The sequence below is a fragment of the Arvicanthis niloticus genome, chromosome 1 (assembly GCF_011762505.2).
Source record: "Arvicanthis niloticus isolate mArvNil1 chromosome 1, mArvNil1.pat.X, whole genome shotgun sequence".
In the NCBI taxonomy this organism is placed as follows: Eukaryota; Metazoa; Chordata; class Mammalia; order Rodentia; family Muridae; genus Arvicanthis; species Arvicanthis niloticus.
Genome location: NC_047658.1, coordinates 60,412,741 through 60,434,379, shown reverse-complemented (window position 1 = coordinate 60,434,379; position 21,639 = coordinate 60,412,741). Strand labels below are relative to the sequence as shown.

At 40.9% G+C, this 21,639-nt stretch overlaps 2 protein-coding genes across 22 annotated transcripts in view; both read right to left on the bottom strand.

Moving 5' to 3' along the window:
* Window positions 1-563: 563 nt before the first annotated feature.
* Window positions 564-7,311, bottom strand: Ccdc89 (coiled-coil domain containing 89). The gene has a single exon (XM_076937739.1). The coding sequence runs from the start codon at window positions 7,217-7,219 to the stop codon at window positions 6,107-6,109; it is 1,113 nt and encodes a 370-aa protein (XP_076793854.1). The 5' UTR covers window positions 7,220-7,311; the 3' UTR covers window positions 564-6,106.
* Window positions 7,312-14,885: 7,574 nt separating this feature from the next.
* Sytl2 (synaptotagmin like 2) overlaps window positions 14,886-21,639 on the bottom strand; it is a 111,745-nt gene continuing 104,991 nt past the window's right edge. For all 21 annotated transcript variants that reach the window (XM_076937717.1, XM_034500443.2, XM_076937710.1 and 18 more), the window contains 3 exons: window positions 20,823-20,922; window positions 16,773-16,978; window positions 14,886-15,931 (listed from right to left, as the gene is read on the bottom strand). In XM_076937717.1, the coding sequence (XP_076793832.1) occupies window positions 15,786-15,931; window positions 16,773-16,978; window positions 20,823-20,922 (452 nt within the window). In that variant the 3' untranslated portion in view covers window positions 14,886-15,785. The remainder of the gene's footprint in view (window positions 15,932-16,772; window positions 16,979-20,822; window positions 20,923-21,639) is intronic.

Genomic DNA, 21,639 nt, shown 5'->3' with positions numbered 1-21,639 from the left:
CTATTGGATGAGTGCAATATATTAAATGTAGTAAGTAAGACTGAAAGGCTATAATGACTTGGCTTGCCCTGCCTCTGCCAACATCCCTCTGTTAGAGCAAAATCAAAAACCACTATTCAAAGTCTAAAAGACTGAGCATATGAGAAAATGCATACCTAAAATCCAAGGTTATAACAGGATAGCAGACATACAACATAAACCCATGCAGCCACAATCATCTGAATTTTGACAAACATGCCAAAAATATACATTACAAAACTGAAAGCCTCTTCTGAAAAGAATGGTGCTGAGAAAACCAGATATCTTCATGCAAAAGAATGAAACTAAATCTTTATCCCTCACTGGGTGCAAAAATCAACTGAAAACAGATCAAACGTTTTAAAGTAAAACCTGAAACTCTGAACTATTAGAGAGAAAAGCAAGAGAAATATTTCAAGATATAGAGAAGGCCTTTCTGGAAAGGACCCCAGCTGCTCAGGAATGATGCTAACAAGTGAAAAATGGGATCACATGAAATTAACATCATTCTTCCCAGCAAAAGAAACAATTGGGTGAAGAGAGCATACAAAATTGTAGGGAAATCTTTATTAGTTACATATCTGGCATAGAATTAGCATCTAGAACATAGGAAGAAATCATAAAACTAGGTAAGAAATCAAACAACTGATAGGTAGAGTACACGTGTCCAATAAACATGTCGGAGTATGTCCAGTATCATTGTCCATCAGAGAAATGCAAATTAACCTACACTGAAATTGCACCTCACTCTAGTCAGGAAAACTGGCATTAAAATAACGTTAATGCCAGTAAGGATGTGGACAGTAGACAGACACATGCACTGTGGGGATCTACACTGGTCCGTTCACCATGGAAATCTGTATGAAGTTTCTCCTAAAATTTAAAGTAGGTGTATCTTATAACCTAGCTAGTTCTGTGTATCCCAAAGGACTACAAGTCAGTATATCACGGGACTATGTTTATAACTACGCTTTTTGTAGCACAATTCACAATAGCTATATTATAGATCCAATCAGGGTACCCATCAGTATAGGAACGGACAAAAAGTTACGTATATAGACAGAACGAAACTTTTTTTTTTTTTTTTTTGCCATAAAGAACCACAAAGGTATGTTATACAGGACAATAGAAATAGCTGGGGATAATCATATTATGCAAAGTACTCTGGTTTCAGAAAGACAAATATTGTGTGTTTTCTCTCATTTGTCATTTCTAGATTTCATACAGATACATAAAGTTATATACATAGATACATACCTTACTTACAAACATACATGTGACACAAATGTAGAAGTGAAAATGTCTAGGAGGACAGAGGAGACCAACAGGAGTAGGGTTGGAAGATGAGAAATAGGCTCGAAGAACACAGTATACCTGTATGAAAGCAGCCCTTGTAATACACTGTCATGTACAATGGATCTACACCAAGAAAAATAAATATAAAAAATCTAAAATTTCAAAAATGTGAAAATCCATGAGAAAGGGTAATAACATTCAAATCTCTAAATTTAAGAGAGAGATGTTAGACACTAGAAGGCACTCTTTGGTGTACAAAAAGATATTGTGATTTTCCATATGCTATTGAACATTTGTGAAGAGTTGCAGCTTCCAGCTGAATGACCTGACCCAGATCTGTCAGGCCATGCGTGGCTTGCTCCAAAATAGATCTTGCCTGCCTACTTGGGGAAAGAAAATTCTGCAGGCCTTAAATAATTCACATAGAAATGGAGTCTACTGGAAATTAAGCAGACATGTAGAAGATTCTTCCATTTTAAGTTAAATTTAAATTTATTTATTTTTAAATGTTACTATCTTTTGAATATGTAAGGTGGTGTATGGTTCAAAAAACAAATGACATAAAAACTGCCCATACCTAGAAGTTTCATTCCAAATCTTATTTCTGACAACTTCATTCCCTATGGCTTGTTACACCATTAATAACCACTTTCTTTTTTTTTAATTATTTATTTGTTTTATGTATGTGAGTACACTGTAGCTGTCTTCAGACACATACCAGAAGAAGCCACAAGATCCCATTACAGATGGTGGTGAGCCACCATGTGGTTGCTGGGAATTGAACTCAGGACCTCTGGAAGAGCAGTCAGTGCTCCTAATGGCTGAGCCATCTCTCCAGCCCAATAACCACTTTCATTGGTGTGTTTTTAATATTTATTTGTATGTCTAGAAATAAATTATATTCATAGTCGCCTATCTTCTCCACAGGACACAAGAGAGAGTATACATTATATTGTTTCACCTGCTCAAATGTATCCTGAAGATATTTATATAACAAAGATCTTTTAAAAAAAATTTCACCACAGTTGTGTTGAATTAAAAAAGGTAAAGTTAACTGCTTGCTCTTTAATGCTGAATAAGCTATTTCTAATTGTTTGCTACTATATGTAATGAATCTATAATCTCATGTTAGCATTCCATCACTATAACAAATACTGAGACAGTTGCCTGATGAGGGGGAGAAGTTTAGTTTCACTTAGTTTTACAATTTTAGCCCATGATTACTTAGCCCCATTGCTGTGGGGCCCAGCAGTGTATCTTGTCTGGAGCACACAGCAGAGCAAGGCCACCCACCTCATGGTCAGGGAGCAAAGAAAGAGGAAAGGATCAGGATCTCAGAGTCCCCCGCAGTCGCAAGTGACCTAAAGACCTTCTGTTAAGCCTCAAGTCCCACTTCCCAATGGTGTTCCCTCTGCAGACCAAGCCTTTCACACATGGGCATGTGGACATTTAAGATCCAAACTGTATTAAGCCTTCAATAGGAAAGAGAACATTATTTTAGATGAGACCACGGAAGAGTGGGTCAGAACGTAGATGAGAACAATCTGGCAGCTAGCAAAGGTCAGGGTCCCCCTGTGAGCCTGGGGAGTTGGGACTTGTGGGATATCATAGTCAATTAGAGGTGCAGTGAATGAGCAGGCAGGTTTTTCAAGGGGAAGTTTTTCTTAATTTGTTTTACAAATGGGAAATGTTTGGTTCTTGACTTTTTCCAGGAGAGATGCTTGTCAAGCACTGATGTTCAACTGCACAGCCCAGGCCATTAGGCTTACAACGTTTGTAGCATTTAGAAGATGCTAGTAGTGTGTTCTTAGGAAGATGGGAAATAATTGCAAAAGCCTATTCTTAGCCAGTGTTCCACATTCTGATAACTGTTTCCAAGATTTATGATTACATTTCTTTAAAAAGTACTCCCTGGGTGCCATGGACTTGGGAACTTAAGTGGATACAGTACAGCAGAGACTGTTAGTGGTCCATTAAACATTCATCTCCCTTCATTCCAGCTTTCCCCATGACATAGCATACCATTAGCTTCATCCCCATCACAGTGGTACAACCTGATTCATCTGAATTAATCATGGCAACATGCCCTCTGAAAACGCTTGCCTGAAGCATTTCCAGATGGCCTGGTTTGGGACAATGGATGCTGGAAGACACACCAACTGTTTGGGTAGGGTAGGCACTAGGGAGAGAAGTAAGAGTTACAGACCGTTTTCCTTGTGCCCTAATGGTTAGATCTTAAAGGTCTGCTCAGTCTCTTAGTGGGGAAGGTAGATTCACTTGGTTGGGGTCCTGATTCAGCCATAGCTACTCCATGGGTATCTTGGTGACAGAGTGCTTTGTAAAATAATAGGCACTGGTGCCAGGGCTCCTTCCAAGACTTTAAACATTTTTCTTAACTTCAATAGAATGGAGCTGTGGAGACCTGGGTTTTTCACCTGTCCTTTCCTAAGAACTAGCCTGAATTCATTCCACTCACTGAAACAGGGGCAGTGCTCTGAAAACATGGCAGTTTATCAACGCTTCTCTTTGCAAATTCTTACACATCTTTAGAACTTAGAGTCATCCTTCAGGGTACGCCAAGGACTTACGGTTTTGCGCTTTTCCAAGAGATCATGCTTAGATCGGCATCACAGAAGACAAGGTGTTGTAAGTTTAGCCTTTCTATTCTGTTGCTTTTCATAATAGGGTTACTGCTTGTAAGTATTGAAAAAAAAATTAGGTATGCTTTAGAAAAGGGTTTTCTTGTTTTGCCTTTAAATTTTTCCCTTTAAAGATAATGGTTTAAAATAAGGCAGCTTACATGTTGTCAAGTTGTTCCAACGATAAATACTACAGAAGCGAGCACTCTAGGAAGTACCCTGATTGCTTACTCTTGAATGGTCAGAGATTAAACACAAAGGGCTGTCGCACATAAATAATACCACCCCACCCCCTCCATGTGTGTGTTTGTGTGTCAAAGGTAGTTTATGTACTTGGAGGAAGCATGGATTTTAGAGCCAGAGTCAGATTTGCTTACTTAATTGGCAGTGTCATGCACAAGAATAAAAGTAGATGCCCTTTGTTAAAACACTAATTTCATGACAATAATAAGGATTAGAGCAAGTCAGAGAGTCCCCTGGTACCCTGCCTAAGAGCCCTCAATTTAGATCTCTCTCAGCCTCTCTGGGTCTTCACGGCTTTAGACAAGTCACCCTTCTAGAGTCTCACTGTCTCATCTATAAAATGGTGACAACACGTCCTCCCCTGGGTTGTCTGAGTGCAAAAAGTGTTTGACTTAGTAGGGGTGGAGAGAGGACTCAGTGGCTAAGAGCACTTGTTGCTCTTGCTAAGGACCCTGGCTCAGTTCCCAGCACCCACATGGCGGCTCACAACCATCTATGACTCTCGTTCCAGGGAATCTGGTGCTTCTGAGCTCCTTGGATACACACATGATGCATACATGCGTGCAGGCAAAGCACTCACACACAAACAGTCTAAAAGCAATACTTGATATACAACAATCACATTGTCTAGTCTTCCTTTTTCATTTATATCATGGCATTGTCTATGTAGTAAGCTCAAGGGCAACCTGGGCTGTGTAAGTTTCTCTTTCTCACAAAACAACCAAACAACTAACGACAAGAAGCAAAGAAAGTCCCCAAGTAATAGTTCTTTTTTTTTTTTTTTTTTTTTAAAGTAAGTCAAACTTGCTATGTAACTTTTGGTGTTCCTGGTACCAAATGAACAAGGAAATTACTATGCTATAGTCTATCTTATAGGTATTCATAATTGCATATAAAGCAATAACTAAATATAGAAGAAATAAGAAAATAAATTATATTCTGGTAATTAACTTGAAAACTTCCTTAAGAAGTTTACATTCATCTACATTTAACTATGTTAAATAGCTGATTTTTTTACAAAACTGAATTATTCCTACAAAGAATGTCATAAATATGCATATACACATTCAGCTTGGACTTTTAAAACACAAAAGTTAATTACACAAAAATATACTGACAGAAACAGAAAACAATATATGAGCTGCTACCAAAATCCAACCCAATCTGCTATGAATGGTTACCCTAAATTGAGGTATTTTTTGCCTATTAACATATTGAAAAATAGAAAACGAAAGCATTGAGAGCCTCAATAAAGATCGTCTAAATCCTCTCAGTTATTATGGAGAAAACCAAGAAAGTGGAAGTAAGATAAACTTGCAGGAAATACTAGATCGATTTAACGAACTGGAATCTTAATGCTCACTAGAATGAAGAGAACGGAGCTGGCTTTTATACTTTGACACACAAGTGAATGATCAAACTTTTGTCTTGTCAAGCTAATACAAAATCAGATCCAATCAGATTCTTTTGGATGAGAAGTGTTTGTTCTACCATGCTGACATCTGTTCGCCCAACTACAGTGCTGTGAGCCTGTTGTTCTGCAATGGCTAATGGGGCTGTGTCTTCCCTTTTCACAATAGCGTGTTCATTTTAGGATCCATCAAATCATACAGCTTTTCAAGCTATAGGAAGATGTCTGAGTCTGAGAATGAGTGAGCTATGAGGTAGAGATATGGATAATCTTAAGAAATCTTCGAAGGCACAGTGGGGACTCTGGTTAATCTTAAATGTATTCTAGGGGGTAGAACTGAAAATGAAAATTAACTTTGCAACAGTAACAACAACAACGTCATAGTAAAGTGGTTTTTGTACTTAAAAGTATAGTAAATGAATTATCTTTGCTTTTGCCATAAATCTAAGGCACATATACTCGAAGTATTAACTGGAGATAACAGGAAGCACAATTTCTCTTATGGAAAGAGATGGCGGAGTTTGGCATTAAGTTCTCTCTCTTTGCTTAAGAGATCCAGGCTGTGCTTTCTGAAGGCTTCTGATTGGAGACGCAGCTCATCGTAAGCCTTTTGGATCCCATCTACCTTGCGCTGAAGCTCGCGAACTCTCAAGTTGCTATCAACGGCCACCGCCTCTTGCTCAAAGCGTTCTAGCGCATGCTTCTTGGCCATGGCTGCTATCTCCAGCTTCTCCTCAAGCTGGCGGATCTCAGCCTGTTTGTTCTGAAGCACCTTGCCCCTCTCCATAGAGAGCTGCAGCAGCTCCTCTTTCTCGCGCATGACAGTCTGCAGCCTGGCCTGCAGCTCCTGGTTCAGGTTGATATTAGCCTCTTGGTCCTTCCCCATCTGTTCCGTGGCCTGCCGGTGTTGCTGTTTGATGCTCTGCAGCTCGCTACGCAGCTCCTCGGTCTCCTTGGCATGGTCACAGGCTTGCTGGTTCTGCAGACCCAGCAGCTCCTTCTCTCGGGCCTGAGCCTGGCTGGCTTCGTTAGCAAATCTCTGTTTCAAGACCTCCAGTTCCTCCACCAGGGCCTTGTTGTGTATAGTGAGCTGCAGTACCTTGGCCTCCTGGTCTTTCAGAGCCTGGCTGAAGAGGCTGTTATTCTCCTGCCTCAGCTTCTCATTCTCCTCCTTCAGCTTGATGTTTTCACTCTTGTGCTCATCCTTGAAGCGAATCATCATCTCGTGGTTGGCTGCCAGAGTCATAAAGCGACTCTCCAGCTTTTGGACGTGCTCACTCTGGACCTTCATCTTCTCCATCTCCTGCATCCTCTTCTCCTCCAGCTCCGAGTTGAGCAGTTCTAGGATCTGGCAGCGTTCCAGGGCCTCATCGGATCTGCGTTTCAGGATGCAGATGAGCTGGGATTGCTCTTGGATGCGGGAGCGGAGCATTGCCTTCTCGCCCTTCTCCTCCTCAGACAGTCCCCTAAGGTTGGCCAAAGCTTCTCTCAGACCGTCCATTTCCTTAAACCCCAAATCCTCATCCTGGTTTTGCAGGTTTTGTTTTTGTTTTCCTAGGATCTCGTCGGGGGGTGGGGTATCCATCCTAAGTGTCTTCTCCTCCTGCGGCATAGACGCTCCGCGGGAGAACTGACTTCAGTCTTTCCCCCTTCTGAGTTCAAAACGGCGTTGCTATGGACGCTTTGCCTTCTCCAGCAGTTGGTTTTTCCAGTAAGGAGTCCTGTAATTGGTGGACAGACCTGTAGAATGCAGTGAGGTAATAGGGGGAGTTTAGAACCAATCTGGTCAGGCTACGCCTGTCTTTTGAACCAATCACAGCTCTCAGTTCACTGCCACTGTCCCGCCTATGCCGCATAGCTATAAGCCATCCACAAAGTCAGCTTCCTATTCACAACAGGGGACAAATCCTGATTTCTCATAACAGTAAACAAAGTAAGCTTACAGAGACTCATTCTCCTCTTTGTTCTGAAAAGAAACTGCTGTCTATAGAAACATAGTTGCCGTGGGTGCACACAAAGGAGAGTCTGGACCCAAGTCTTAGCTCAGCTGCTCTAAGTAAAATTTCTTTTGTTTCCCTTAATGCAGACCTTACCTCTGGGAATGGATACCTTTAGTTAGACACTCAACCCTTCTGTTTATCTATTGGGAAAATAAATTAACAGACAGAAACACAGTGAACAATACAGATAAGATCAAATCAGAAACAAAATGCAAAAAGCCCCATGATGATTACACTTGTGCCTTGCACAATGAAGAGACAGAGATACAAGTCTGTTCAAGACACCAAAGGTGATATTCAAATATGTATAAAAGTGTCAGATAAGATTGACACATTAATACAAAGCTTAGAGGCATTAATAGAGAATCATGTTAAAAGAGAAATAAATATATTTTAAAAACAAGGAGACAGAAACAGCTGAGCCTCAAGAATGATCCAACAAATGCAAGCAAAAATTAGATGGTATTTCATCCACCAAAACCAGTAAAAATAAATAAATAAAGTTCTCTTTATTATTTAAGATTTCCAGGACTTGTAAAGTGTTGTTGAAAGTCAGTTAAGAGTGTCTATGCTAACTAAAGTGCTTTAACTGTATTCTGAGCTGGTAATTGCCCTTGTGTGGAGCTCTTTGTTTGAAATAATCTGAAGAAAGGAAAAAAAAAGTGTGCAAAGCTTCTGCCATCTGCCTCATAATATTTAAGAAGCTTGAACCCTAAATATCCAAAAGAAACAGCTAATTGATCATTATCATGTTTAAAGGGAAATTTTCATGGCACAGAAAGCACTTATGTTAGAAAAGTAACTGAAGAAAAGAAAGGTACAAAACTTGATGATCAAAATAAACTTGGTACCGTGAAACTCTAGAAAAGAGAAATCGTTGGCTCTTTGTGTAATGTCCGCGTTGGAGAGTTAGATTTCACGTGTACCCGTGTGGTGACAAAGAAGCCTATGTGTCATGAAAACTATTGTAGGAATGTTTAAATGTTTCCTCATTCGCTGAGAACAAAACACTAGACAAGAGGGTGAGATGGTCCCTTTGGTCTCAAATATTTGCAGTTGTTTCCAAGATCACAAATTTCTTTTCTGTGCAGGGCTGGCAAGGCTGAGGGCTAGGAACTTTCCTAAACTTAACGTTTTACACTTTTTCAAACTTTTCAACTGATAATGGTATAAATATTACACATAACAACAGGGTGCTGTAACACACAAGCGCACACTTCCAATCAGATTAAATATATCTGTCTCCTCATACTTTTGCTTTATCACATCTTCTTTCCTTCTCCCTTCCTCTCTCCTTCCTTTTTCCTTGTTCCTTTCTTCCTTTCTTCTTTCTTTGTGGGACAGTGTCTCACTTAGCCTAGGCCAGCCTCATACCGACTATGTAGCCTGAACTTCTGATCCCCTATCTCACCTCTGAAATGTTGGATTATAGGCATTGAAACACCACATTCTGCTTTCTTATAGTGAAAAGGTTTACACATCCTTTCTTCTGCCCTGTGAAACATACATTCTGTGAGTTCCCTGCATTCACTCTATTATTTGATGGCAATAGCAGAATTTCTTGCTCCTAACTACATTTAACAGTGTCTCAGTTAGGGTTTCTATTGGTGTAAAGTGGTACCATGACCAAGGCAATTCTTATAAAGGACATTTAATTGGGACTGGGACAGTCCATTATCATCATGGCCAGAAACATGGCAGCATCCAGGCAGGCATGGCGCTGGAGGAACTGAGAGTTCTACAACTTCATCCAAAGGAAGCCAGGAGCAGATTATCTCCAGGCAGCTAGGAGGGGGGTCTCAAAGCCCACCCCCCACAGTGATACACTTTCTCTAACAAGATCATACCTCCTAATAGTGCCATTCCCTGAGCTAAGCATTTTCAAAACCACTACAAACCGTAACTTAGTAGCAATCCTAGTTCACTTTTTTGCTGCTGTGATAAATCAAACACTGCTTGTTGAGGGAAGGATTTATTTCAGGTTACAGTACATCCCTGAGGAAAACCAGGACAACAGCTCGAGGAAGGGACCAGAGCAGAAACAACGGAGGACAGGACGGAGGACAGGATGGCTGCTTGCTGGCTTGCTCAATATAGTTTTCATTCAGTGAGCTGGGCTCATGCATAACAATCATTCATCAAGAAAAAGTGCCACAGACAGGGTGGCTAGACTGTTGTATTTTATACAACAAATGTTGGCAAGAATCAGAAAACAACTTCATTGGCTCCAGCCTTGCCAATAAGCCAGTGAACTAGTTAGAGTTTCTTTAGTCAACTAGCTGCAGGCTCTTTATGCAACAGCCACTACTGAGTTACCACTCTTAAACTCTGTATTGGTTTGGTCTGCTAAATTGAAATTTTAACAAATACTGAAGTTTTGTACAAATGGATTGCAAAGACTTTAAAAATGTATATTAACCAGACTACTGTGGATAGTTCCAACTGTGGTCACATAGACTACCCTGGCTAAAAATCAGAGTCACAAAACAAAAAAGCAAAACAAAAGGAGAGGAATCTGGGGGAAAGATTTGTAAGGAAGGGGGCGAGGCATCATCAATGGGAAGGAAATAAGAGAAGGTGGGGGTGTGTAAGAAGCTGCTGTTAGCAGTGGCTATACAATTATCTGCGCAGTTGCTAGGCTGATAGGCGGGCCATTAGTCACTGCCAATCCCGAGGCATATTGGGTGGTGAACGAACAGCCAACCAAAAGTGAATACGTCACTCTAGGGTGTATTTAAGGGAGCCTCTTCCGGTTTCTTCCGTCTTTTCCGCTTTTGCTGTTACAAGAAGTAAAGCCTCGTCTGTAGTGATACCCGATTACTGCCTCCGTGTCCTTATTCGCGGGCGAAAAGGGATTTTGGGGGCGCGCGTTACAGGGGTGAGAGTTATTAAGATGGATTATATAGTTGTCTGAACGTGTCAGAGAAATTTTACCCAAAAGACTGAAAAAAAGAAAATACCAAAAATGTAAACAAACTTATTGTAACTTTTTCTCTCATTTGTACACCTCTTCCTTAAATCTCAAGCTACATTGCATGAACTAGAACTTGTACAGTGAAGTGACCAGAAAATTAGAATGTCTTTCTTTTTGTTTTATATATAGTAAACATTGTATTGTTGATTACCTTATATAGTTATGTAAGATAACAAACTGAAATTACAAAATATATTTTCTAAGAGTCGGAAAAAACTCTCAAAATATTAGCAGCAGTTGTTTCTCCAGGATGGGATAATAGTCTCCCTCACTACCTATCTAAGCGCCATACACATAACAGATATTCAGGGATCTTTGTCTGTTGAATAGTTTTTCGACATTTAAAAATGTATTTCATTAAGTACAAATTAACTTCTGTAACCTCAAATCCATATATATATATATATATATATATATATATTTATTTAATCAAAATGAAGAACCTCAAAAGATTTATTGAGGGGGCAGGAGGAGGGGTACTAACAAATGGGATGTTTGAAAAAGTTTGAGGAAACCTATTTTATAAGCTTTCCAAATATAAATATTAGAATATATATACATGTATATGTATATATATTTAATTGGAGATACCTTACACAGGGGACAAAATTCTCCCCAGAAGCCATAGATCACCGAACAAAAGCCAGGTGTCAGGAACAAGACATTTGCCTTCAAATTGTTGATTGTTTCAGCCCGAGCTGCCCTACGTTTGAGGGCCAACATGTTGAGAACTGCACTACCCCACTTTGGGGGCCAAAATATCTCGGACTACTCTGTCAATGTTGAAATCCGCACTGCCAAAAGCCTTGGGGGCTAAACTGTTAGAGCCTGCACTGCCCCAAGCTGCTCAGGTCCTCCGGTCAGGGTTCAGCAAGAGAGAGAGTAAGGACGGACTGGAAGAATGGAGACCAGACAGAGTGTGATTCAATCCTGTTTATTCTTCAGTCTCTCTTCTTCTCTCCAAGTCCCTAGTCTTGAGTTCCTAGTCCCTAATTCCTAGTCCCTAGTGCCTCCAAGTTCCAAGTTACTTCTTCCAAGTGCTAAGTGCCTAATGTCTAATTCCAAGTTCTTCCTCCAAGTGCCAAGTGCCTAATACCTAATAATTCTTCGACTTCTCTAGTCCAAGTGTCTTCTCTCTCAATGCCTAATTCCTACTCCTAATTGTACTCCAAGTTGTACTCTAAGTTGTACTCTCTAACCTAATTCCTAGTTCCAAGTTGTACTCAACTCTTCTGTCTGCCTCCCTCCAAATATGTCTCACTTCTAAGCCACACCTCTAAGTCACACCTTTAAGTCATGCCCTTAGGCCTTGTCTCTAAATCTGATCTCTAAGTCACCCCCTTAAATCACACACCTTTAAGTCTCACACACCCAAGGGAAGATCCTGGGTCTCTAAAACAAGATGTTATCAGAGTGTGCTCAGCTGTTGCAGGCTGATGTAATCAAATCTCTTTTCAGGGTATATGGCTCAAGATGGCTGCAAGGGTGATAGCCGCCTTCTGTCGGCTCCCCACAGTTGATCACAAGAATCCCAGAGACTTCTAAAACTACACAGGCTATCTTCATTTTTCTTGGTTGCTCACCAGGACTTGATAGTAAGAACCTATTATTGAAGACACACATGCATTTGTCACAGAATACAGAAAATCAAGCTGATACGGACCTGAAAGTGTCTTCTTTATTGACTAGCTTTCATAGTGCTGGAAGGTGTTCTGTAGGCTTGCTGGGGGGAAGGACATCAACAGTCTTACCCAGCTGTGAACCCTGCACCCTACAATAAGATCAGCTCAGTAAGATGTGTGCCTTGGTGCAAAGATGACATGAATGCAATTCAATTTAAGGTCTATTCCTCAAGGGGGAATTCACACCTGGGTACTGTTAACTGGGACAAGAAATAATCCATGGCTTGGTAGGTTAGAGGCCTAAGGAAAGAATTTATTACTATTGTGTTGTTGGACATAGAACATCCTTCTAAACATTTATCTTTCTATCTATAGATTAGTGCAGCTCTCAACCCTTAGCAGAGAAGCTTTTATTTATTTATTTTTGCAGTAGATATGAAGAATAAAGGACTGGAATAATCAGCTCTAAATGCAGCATCTGTATTACCAGCCCCCTGTTCCCCCCAGAGCTCATAGGTCATCACAGAAGAGGGGATAAAAAGATTTAGAGGTTTGACAGCTTCAAACCAGTGTGTCACCTGGACACCAAAGGGTGCTTTCTGGGTGTGAACCCATGCAGTCATAAGTGTATTCACGAGACCCCCCAAAGGATCAAAAATTCCACAGGAGTATGCAGTGTAACAGTTTCCTCACACATATCATTCTGCAGGGAAGCTCTTTAAGCAGGAAGGTAAACAACTCAGATAGCTTTAGGAACTCCCTGAGCCTGATGGATCCACCAGGCCCCTCCCAGTGGCGTAAATGGTAAATGCTCACAGTCACTCCCAGACTGACTGGGCTAAACAAACGACAAAGAAGACTCTGAGACCAGACTGGCTGCCTGGACTAGGTTTAAGACCAACTGAAGCACATGGAAAGGACATTCTCCAACCTATTGAGTAGCCTGCAGGCTGTGCAGTGTGCTCCAGGTTCCCAGCTTTGGGCAGCTGTCACCCATGCTTGGGTGGGCTTTGGTGATGCAGGCATCTTTTTTGAGTCATTTCTGCTCCTGTAAGTAACCCCAATAAAACTCACTGGTTTGCTGATGGTATCATACTTTGGCTTGTCGTGGAATCCCTTTCTGGGGAAAGGAGATGTGTGTGTTGCATTTCCTCAGGGAAAGTTTTGTCACACAACAGAATGGGAGTGGAGCTCCACCCATAGCTATTCGAAGTTGACGGTCACTGGGGGAGAAAGCACCAGTTTTCTTCAGAGATGCTACCCTGGGTAGGTTGCCCTTTCTCCAGCTTATGGCCCTACACTTAATCACGAACTGGCAGTACCAACTAGACTGAGTGATTCTATAGAAAGAAGAAGTTGAAATAAAGAAATCAGGGGCATCTGGAAGGAGCTGGATGAACAGAAGGGGGTGAGTTTGATCAAAATATATTATATACAGATATGACATCAAAAAATAAAATATACTTAAAAAAATGAATCCAACACAAAAGAAAAGTAGGTGAACAAAGAGATGCAGTCTCAGGACACTAGCCAACTTTTATCCTGATTTTTACCCCGGGGGGCGGAACCTTGCTTACCTATCTATCTACACTTTGATTCATGGGGAAACGCCAGTGGCAGACCTTATCACTCCTACTCTGCACACCATTAACGTAAGAGTCCAAAGAACTGGATGAGCGTGAGACTAAGTAAGGATCGAGGATACAGGTTTTAGAATCCTAGTGTAACACTTGAGAAAACCGCAGAAATATTCTTTGGGATATTCAGCAAGCCTTTGCAATAGGACTCACTCTAGATCAAAAATACACTTTGAAGCTTCAGGAAGGTCTATGCCTAAAAGTCACCCAGGCACAAACAAAACAAAGCAAGTCTCATTCTGCATTTCTTTGGGGGAGGGTGGGAGCTTTACTGCCCCGTTGGTATCTTGAAGGTAAGAGGTGTGGGGTGAGAGAAGGCAGGTAAGTCTTGACTGGGGTTGGAGGAGGACAACTGATTTCTTTAGTGCTGCTGGGATGCATGCATGCTGGGAGATGATTGTGCTGTGCCAGGCAGGACTTGCACCGACACTGCATTTCAGCACAACCTCAGAGGGGTCTCTATTAACTCGGCACCCAGTGGATTCAAGGCTGCAGTCTTTGTTTTTGTGAAAAGGCAAATAATCTAGTAGGCTTATTTATTTGTTTGTTTGTTTGTTTGTTTATTTAGTGTTGTTTGGTTTGTGTTTGTTTTTAGACCAGTCTCACCACGTTTCCCAAGCTAGCCTTAGACTTGCAACAATTCTCCTGCCTCAGTCTTCTAGGTCAGGGGTTATAGGCAAGAGCCACATGGGTTTGGTAACATCTATAAAACATCTTTCAAGATTTCACATTCACGCATTATCCAGACTTCCTTAAATCTATGTTAAGTCAGAGCTTGCTTTTAGAAATTAAAACTAGCTGAGATCTTAAGGTGGAGGGATGTTTCCTGCATCAAACGGTCCAAAGAAATCTCTGTGGAAAAATTTAAGAAGAATTAAGTAAAAATTTTGCCTTTTATAACAAGCAAAGAGCTCAGGTAGGTGAGACAATGCCAAGAGTTGCAAAGAAGACTCCAGAGAAATTAGCCATACTAGAGAATTTATATTTTAGGATTTCTAATGCAATGTACTTTTTAAATATAAGAAGTCAGCCTAAACTACCAACACAATTTAAATCATGATAATTTATTCTAAGGGTTTTTACAAAATACCTTATGAAAATTATACATAGGAAGTACATTACAGTTGAGCAATTTATATTCTGATTAAAACTTTGTAGCAAAGCATATCTGTGACTACTTTTATGCTGTTTTTATATAGTAAAATGATAAGAAAAACATCAATTATATGCAATATTTTAGCATAGTCTTATAAAATACAGACTTGCCACCCATTTTAGCAAAAATTAAGCCAAAATAAGCCAAGAGCTGAATTCCATAGGCAGCCAGTAGGTGGCACCAAAGTCCATTTGAGATTGAGAAGGTGAGGTCACAGGAGTGGGGTGTGTGTGTGGGGGGGGGATTTCTCAAGGCAGATTTAGGAGCAGTGAAGTCAGTCTTACTGCCCTAAGAAGGAATCCAATGTTTCATTAGAGGCTACTAAGAAAATCGTCGTCATATTATGTAGGTCGTTGTCATCACCGCTGTCCTTTTTCTCTCCGCCCCATCCCAGGAGTATCCTTGTCGCTTTGCCCATAACCTTCCTATTTATGGGCCCAGCAAGCATTTTAATAACCAAATGGCAGGCCTAAACTGCAACACAGATTGTGGTACGAAACACGGAAAGCTAACTTTTTCTTTGGTGTGGAAACAACAGCTCAGTTTTCCTTGCGTGTTCAATTGTCCCCTTGAATGTCCACATCACACCACAATTTTTCTGGGCCGTACATCTTGTCATAGTTTAACTCCCTTGAGTCATGCAGCCAAAGAAACGCATGCAGATTAAGTTGGGCATGCTTTATAGTCGTCATTAGTGACAAAGGGGGAGGATATTTGTCCGTGAAGTCACATCTCAAGTTCAGATCCCCCTGGGGAGTAGTTTTTGATGACGGAATCGGCTGATGAGAATCACTTGGAAATCTTGGCGATCAAAAGCATCCTGAGGGGCAACACTGCTTCAACCCAAGTGTTGGGAGAATTTACCATCTTCTCCCACAGAGCAACTTCCTCAGAAGTAGAATCCATCCAATCCACTTCAGTCCCATAGCTTTTTCCTGAAAGACAGTTTAACATTTTCATTTACATTGGGGGGGGGGGGGGTGGTTTGCAGGGAAGACAAGGAAAAGTTTACATCTGGGCATAAGGAAGAACTAGTTTACTACCCAAGTAGCTTCCTTATTTTAATCCTCATGGCTCCCAGATGATTGATCTTCATCTGAATGTGAATGTGAAAACTGGATGATAATTTTTCAGGGCATAGGGGAATCGGGAGGATTATGTACTGAGGTAGAGAAGACAGGATGATGCCTTGGGAATATTGGCAAAGGCTTTTTGCCTTAAAGACTCAATTTCTTAATTTGCCTCAGAAATGAACTGTTTATTCATCATCATCATCATCATTTTATTTTGGAGTATTGGTTCCTTTGGCACTATTACTAACTGCCTCCTGGAACTGTGAAATAAATGTCACAATGTAAATAAAACACCTAACACACTGATGAAATGGTAGTCTCTATAGGCTTAACTTGTTCACTTACCTCCTTGAGTGTTGGCAGTACCTGTCTTCTTGGGCATACTTCTTGTCATTGTTTAACTTTCATGAGCCATTGAATTAAAGAAATGCATGTACACTGACCTGAACATGCAGTGTAGTATTCATTAGTGGCACTAGGTAAGGATAGTTGTCCACAAAGTCAGAACTGTCAAGCTCTGATTTTGGAACCTGCCAACAGTAACTTAGGTTCTGAAAGGACAGATGCTGGACCCTTCAGACCCTCTTAACCAAGAATCCTTGGATTCCTAATGACCGTTCACCCAATGGTTTCATTACAATTAGGACTTTAGCATGTCCGCAGCATTCAGCTCATAGGGAATTAAACTTGTAACAAATGTTACCTGTTCCAAAGCCAATCCGGAGACCTCCCAGAAACTGGTTGGTTAGTTTATAATGGTCCCAGACTGTGAGTTCTACACAGGCTTCCATCAGATCTTCAGGCCTGAAGCCATCATATACCATGGTATGGTTGAAGACAGGGTTGGTGGTTTTTCCTACAGCTCTTGTCTTCTGGCGACTTTTCCTACTGGTATCTGGAAGGATGGTACTATAAAAAGAGAAAGTGATGTGAGGACATTTTACTTGAGAAAGTGAACATTTGGTTCTTCTTAGAAGGAGTAACAAAATACTCATGAAAGCAAATATAGAGACAAAGTGTGGGACAGAAGCTGAAGGAGGGGCCGTCTGGAGACCATTCCACCTGGGTATCCATCCCATGTGCAGACACTAATGTGGATGCCGGGAAGTACATGCTGACAGGAGCCTGATAGAGCTGTCTCCTTAGAGGTCTGCCAGACCCTGACATATACAAAGGCAGATGCTCAGTTAATCACTGGACTGAGCATGGGGGTTCCCAATGGAGAAGTTAGAGAGAAGACTGAAGGAGCTGAAGGGGTTTGCGGCCCCATGGGGAGAGCAACATACCAACCAACCAGAGCTCTCAGGGTCTAAACCACTAGCCTGGGAGCACATAGGGAGGGACCCATGGCTCCAGCTGTATATGTAGGGGAGGATGGCCTTGTTGGGCCTAGGTGAGAGAGGAAATTCTTGGTCCCATGAAGGCTGGATGCTCCAGTGTGGGGACATTGTATTGAGAGAATATAAAAAAATTCAACTTCTAAGGCCCCGTAGGACTCAAACATTTCCAGTGGGAGATTTCTGGAATTCACCTCCTGAAAGAATCCTAACTCTGGCCAGGTAATAACTCTAGCTGAGATTAACCTGGATATAAACTTGGACAGGAAGTGGCAAAAGCCAGTAAACTTATTTTTAAATTTAATTCCCTTGACCTTTAAAGTCACTAGACTTTCACCTTCAAATAGATTGATGTCTTGACCTTTATTTTCTATCCTAATTTTAGAAACATTTGAAACTAAATGAGAGACAATGAAGCTGGAGAGGAGTGGGTGGGTGGGTGGGGGCAAATCCTCATAGAGGCAGGAGGAGGGGGGATGGGATAGGGGGTTCTGGGTGGGGGGTATTGAGGAAAGGGGATAATATCTGAAATGCAAATAAATATCCAATAAAAAATTAATCAAAAAATAACACCAACAACAAGTGGACATTTATGCTGTCAGTGCCTCAGCACAGCTATCAGACAGGCAGGAAGAAGAAAGCAGAGGAGCCTAGTGGGTGGCTCGTATCTAGACCCCCAGCACCCATCAGGCTGAGGTAGGAAGATTGAAGTGAGTCTTAAAAACCAAACAAAAGACAACTGGGGAGATAGCTGTAAGTGGAGTGCTTTTGCAAGCATGAGAACCTGAGTTCTATCACCAGAACCCGGAATCCGGACCAAAACCTGAGCAGGGTAGTATGCATGTTTAATCCCAGTACTAGGAATTGAATAATAATGGAAGGATTCCTGAGTCTCTGTAGCCATGCAGAATAGCCTTATTGGTAAGAGACAGGCCAGTGAGAAACCCAGTGTCAAAGAAAGTGGATTCCATTCCAGAGAATGGTACTCAAGGCTCTTCTCTGGCTTTCACATGCACACACACAGACACACAAACACACACATGAGAGAAAGCACATGTTGGAGAGATCCTTCTGGCAGTTTTGTAAAAGTCAGGGGAAGATGCATGGTGCTGGAAAGATTAGCCAGAAACAGCCAAACCGGGTTGGAAGCCTGACTCGGAGCCTTACTGACTATGCTGAATTCCAGGAACATCATGCGACTCCTCGGAAACTTGCTTCCTCAGTACAAAGTTGTTGGAATGGTGATGTTGACTTTGGGAGAGTGACACTAGAAGTAAGTAACATGCAGGGTACACAGCTCAGTTAATAGTAAGTACTTAATGTGGTGGGAGCTGCTAGAGGCTTCTCAGAACTTAGCACAGATGAACTGATAGTCATGTGAACTCAACGGTCAGACTTAGAAAGACACACAAAAATTACACATATATGTATGTATATATGTATAGTGTGTGTGTGTGTGTGTGTGTGTGTGTGTGTGTGTGTAAAAGAGAGAGGGAGTGGAGGTAGGGGTGGGGAGGAAAGAAAAGGCAGAATTGTCTAGGAAGGAAATAAAGGAGATAAACAGTGGGGTCAGGAGGAGTTGAGAAGGCCAGAAGGGCAGAAATACAAAAATGACATTGTGTACATTGAAATTTTTTATATAATCTATGTCTTTTTTATAATCTAGCACTATGTATAATGAATATATGTCAATGGGGATTACTTAGTCAACTGACTGATTAAAACATAAAAACACGTTCAAGCTCACAAAGGCTTTTAACCTGTTTGTAATGGGCATGAGCCTCTTCCCATCACATTGTCCTTTTGATCTCATAATAAAGCATTTATTAAAATGTAAAAAAATCCTAGTATACCCTATAAAGATAATTTGTACAGATTAATGTATATCAGTGAAATAAATATTGGTAAGAAAATAAATGGATTAAATATAGAAAATGTGTCACATGATCACAATAGTAAACTTCATATAATTTTTATGTTAGGAATTTGTCATAATTTGAGACTTACTAGTTAATGTTTCTTGAAATCAATAATTTAACAATTTAGAACTTCAGCGTATTCCTGATTGTCAATCTAAGGAATTAATGTCATACAAAATTGAAAAAAAAAAAAAGAGAGAAATCTCTCCAAAAGGCTAGGTTTGACTTTTAGAATATATAATTTGACAATTTTGTAATCGCATGTGTAATCACATTTATAATAATAACTAAATAAACATTAACTTCCCATGCTTCTCATAAAGACAAGAAAGTCTGAAAGTGGGAGACCAACCGGAACTGTTACCTTGCCAGATAACCTAGGCAAAGTACTATGTGTTTATCAAACAAGGCCATATCATATACACACACAAGTCTATGTCATATATATATATATATATATATATATATATATATATAAACTTATCTTCTAGTAGCGTCTATCTCTAGGGATAAAACTGGAGCTAGAAGGCCACACCAATATCTACTCTGTGTTTACTAGACACAGTCATTTTGTATGTATAATAGAGAGGAAAGTTTGAGGTCTGAAAACTCAAAGTATCTTATGTGCTAACTCCGGGGGGGGGGGGGGGGGGGGAAGGAAGGAAGGAAGGAAGGGAGGGAGGGAGGGAGGGAGGGAGGGAGGGAGGAAGGAAGGAAGGAAGGAAGGAAGGAAGGAAGGACAAAATAAAACCAAACCTTGCCAAACAGAACATATGAAACAAGAGAAATCCTCCCTTGCCCTAAGAAGACGAATAGAATGACACCCAGCACTAACATTTTGTTAAGCTGTTGTGCTGGCTAGTCTTAGGTCAACTTGACACAAGCTAGACTCATCTGAAAGGAGGGGACCTCAACTGAGAAAATGCCTCCAAAGATCCAGTTGTAGGGCATCTTCTTAATTAGTGATTGAAGAGAGAGGGCCCAGCCCATGTGGATGAGGCCATCCCTAGGCTAGTGGTCCTGGGTTCTATAAGAAAGCAGACTGGGCAAGCCATGGGGAGCAAGTTAGTAAGCCGCACCTCTCAGGTGGTCTCTGCATCAGCTCCTGCCTCTAGATTCCTGCTCTGCTTCCTGTCCTGACTTCCTGTGATAATGAAAGTATAAGCCAAACAAACCTTTTCTCCCCAACCTGATTTTTTGCCACGGTGTTTTGTTACAGCAACAGAAACCCTAACGAAGACAGCTATTTTGTAGTGAGAACTGCCCTCAGCAATGGGGTTTCAAATATTTACTTTCATTTGTAGACACGATCTCTTAGGTTTGATTTTATAAACCAAATAAAGCTTTGGGAGCTGATGCCATAGACTCTTATAGTTTGATGTCTCTAATAATCTGTAAGTGATGGGTGTTAGCATCACTGATACAGAGAATTGACACCAGCCAGCAAAGACAAGGCTACAGGAGAGCTAAGGAAAGTGGAGTTATGAATATCCTTACCACTTAACAAAAGAATTTAGGTGGCTCCCTCTCAGCAGTGGGAGGTCAAGGCATTCCTTCACCCAGATGTGGACTTCTCCAGTTGTAGAAATCTTTTTGCCTGTAGTTGAATGAGGAAAACAAAATGTGTTGTCATTTCTTTTTGGAAAAGATATCAGCTTGCATATGAGATAGCACAAGGAAACTAATCTTTGACAGTATTAAGTTGATTGAGCTTACGGACATTCAGCCGTGTGCTTCTTAGTCTGAATGTCCTGAGGTCAACTGGCTCTATAAAAATAGGAGGTACTGTCAACAGATAGGTGCTCTGAGAGGGAGAGTCACTTTTCCTTCAGGAGGAGCCTCTGGTTTGTTGTACTTGAGGTTGGGGGCGGGGTAGGACTCGAACTTCCATTGGTAAAGAAAGGTGGATCTGGGAGGAGTTGGGAGGCGAATATGATCTGAATATACTCCACAAAATTCAAAGAACTAGTAAAAACGAGGAAAACAATTCTGGACAGTGGAAACATTCACATTGCTTCTAAGAACAGGACATTTGTCCTTCTTTTGGGGTTTCAATTGGTTCAGCAACATCAGACATCGGGGTATGGATCATCTGTTTACAATTATATTCAAAACATCTCAAGACAATGCACAGCCCCTTCAAATACCATTGCCAGTGTGAACTGGTAAACTGGAAAACATTTTAAATGCAGATTTGAGTGTAAAGTAACCAAAAATAGATGCTGTTTGTTTTAATCGCCCCTTCTCTCCCCTGTTAAACATCCTTACATATATAATAAGGCTATTGAATATACAAGTATAATTGTTAGTATCA

Excerpts from the sequence above, each read along its gene's own strand:
- Ccdc89 (XM_076937739.1), bottom strand. The coding sequence starts at position 7,219 with ATGCCGCAGGAGGAGAAGACACTTAGGATGGATACCCCACCCCCCGAC.